The sequence below is a fragment of the Octopus bimaculoides genome, chromosome 22 (genome assembly GCF_001194135.2).
Source record: "Octopus bimaculoides isolate UCB-OBI-ISO-001 chromosome 22, ASM119413v2, whole genome shotgun sequence".
In the NCBI taxonomy this organism is placed as follows: Eukaryota; Metazoa; Mollusca; class Cephalopoda; order Octopoda; family Octopodidae; genus Octopus; species Octopus bimaculoides.
In genome coordinates this window covers 13,100,849-13,102,953 of record NC_069002.1, presented here as the reverse complement: position 1 = coordinate 13,102,953, position 2,105 = coordinate 13,100,849, and the positions used below count along the sequence as shown (strand labels likewise).

At 38.4% G+C, this 2,105-nt stretch overlaps 1 protein-coding gene across 2 annotated transcripts in view; it reads right to left on the bottom strand.

The window, feature by feature from the left end:
• The window catches only part of LOC106877605 (alpha-L-fucosidase), a 28,584-nt gene that overhangs the window by 9,880 nt on the left and 16,599 nt on the right, over window positions 1-2,105 (bottom strand). For both annotated transcript variants that reach the window (XM_052975867.1, XM_014926550.2), the window contains exon 4: window positions 1,077-1,210. In XM_052975867.1, the coding sequence (XP_052831827.1) occupies window positions 1,077-1,210 (134 nt within the window). The remainder of the gene's footprint in view (window positions 1-1,076; window positions 1,211-2,105) is intronic.

Below are 2,105 nucleotides of genomic sequence, written 5' to 3'. Positions count from 1 at the left end.
TCCTGTGTGGGTGGCACATAAAATACACCATCTTGAGCGTGGCCGTTGCCAGTACAGCCTGACTGGCCCTCATGCCGGTGGCACGTAAAAGCATCCACTACACTCTCGGAGTGGTTGGCACTAGGAAGGGTATCCAGCTGTAGAAACTCTGCCAGAGCAGATTGGAGCCTGGTGCAGCCATCTGGTTCGCCAGTCCTCAGTCAAATCGTCCAACCCATGCTAGCATGGAAAGCAGACATTAAACGATGATGATGATCATCATCATCATCATCGTTTAACGTCTGTCTTCCATGCTAGCATGGGTTGGATGGTTTGACAGGAGCTGGCTAGGCAGAAGACTGCACCAGGCTTAAGTGTCTGTTTTGGCAGGGTTTTTATGGCTGAATACCCTTCCTAACACCAGCCACCCCACAAAGTGGATTGAGTGCTTTTTACATGGCATCAGCACAAGCAAGGTCAGTTTTGGCATGGTTCTTACAACTGGATGACCTCCCAAACATCAACCACTTTACAGTGTGGCTTGGGTGCTTTGTATGTGACACCAGCACTGATAGGGTCACCAAGTGACTTGCAAGATGAAGATCCTTTGAGAGGGGAGGGGTTATTGGAAGAGGTGATCTTGTGCCAGATGACGAAAGGTTAGAGCGTGACAGAGAGACAGAAACAGGTGTCTTACTATAGAGGAGAGACATGATTACCCACTCAGAAAGAGAAAGAGAGAGAGAGAGTGATCAAGACTGAGGCCAGAAACAGATGTGTTGCTGAAGAGGAGATATGTGGTTAAACAGTCAGAGGGAAAGAGAGAGAAGGAGAGAGGTGTGGCGAAATCTTGACATCTAAGATTACTTGTTGGAGCCTGATGTTAGGAATTCTTCTTTTCCAAAAGTCTAATCTGTTGTGTGTACATGAATAATAATAATAATAATAATAATAATAATAATAATAATAATGATGATGATGATGATAATAATAATAATGATAATAATAATAATAATAATAATAATAATAATAATAATAATAATAATAATAATAATAATGATGATGATAATAATAATAATAATGGTGATGATAAAAACCTGTCATTATAGAGCCATGCAATAAACTCTGTCGAATTCCAGTATTTATCTGTTGCTTCCCAATCACCATCTGACCAAATTACATCAGGTTTGTAATTCATAACCAGTTCATACAACTCAGGCATAGTTTTCTCCTAAGGACATATTGAAATACATAGTTATTTAGGAAAGAAACACTGAGGACAGACGGACGGATAGATGGACACACACACACACACAAAGATAAAGAATCAAATGAAAAAGTTATTTTTTTAATGCTATTCAGATTGTCTTTTACGAGAGTGATGCACAATATTTTCCAGATGTTCCACAAAATTATTGAAGAGAACTTCAAAGAATACCAAATATAAATTAACTTTTAACTGCATTAAGCTACACAATATGGTAGGATATACGACTTGCTGTGAACCACCATAACTTTGGTGTGGATCACTGGCGGTCTAGGCGAATAAATATAGAGAATTTCCTAGTTACTGAATATAAATAGAGACACCAACACAAGGAATACTTGTGGAATATTCTTATCAAAAATTTCTACCAAGTACATACATGGTCTGATTAATAAGTATCTATACATGGTCTGATTAATAAGTATCTGGACTGTTGCTATAGTAACAAAGCTAAAGCACAGAGAGTGAAGCTGCTTGGCACAGATTGACCTTGAACTCTGCTGTGCATGTGCACTAAGTTTTAACATTCTAGCTCACTTCCACCGTTTACAGCAGTGCTTGGAAGGAAGGTGTGTAGCATGTGATCATCACATTGACCGTGAGAGAGAAAGTTGAGCAGAGAATCTGCATCAAATTTTGCCAAAGGCATGGCAAAACCGGCTGAGAGGTCTATGCAAAGTTTTTAAGTTTTCATTGTTCTTAATACAATCAAGAAATTTTGTGCAACTGAAACCTGAGTGTCTTTTTGGCCAGCACATAGAGTGCACATAAATTTTGAAACATATGTAGGAATTAAAGGAACTTATTGATTATACGCGTTTTGCTCCATTTATTATTATTCTTCATATATATATATATA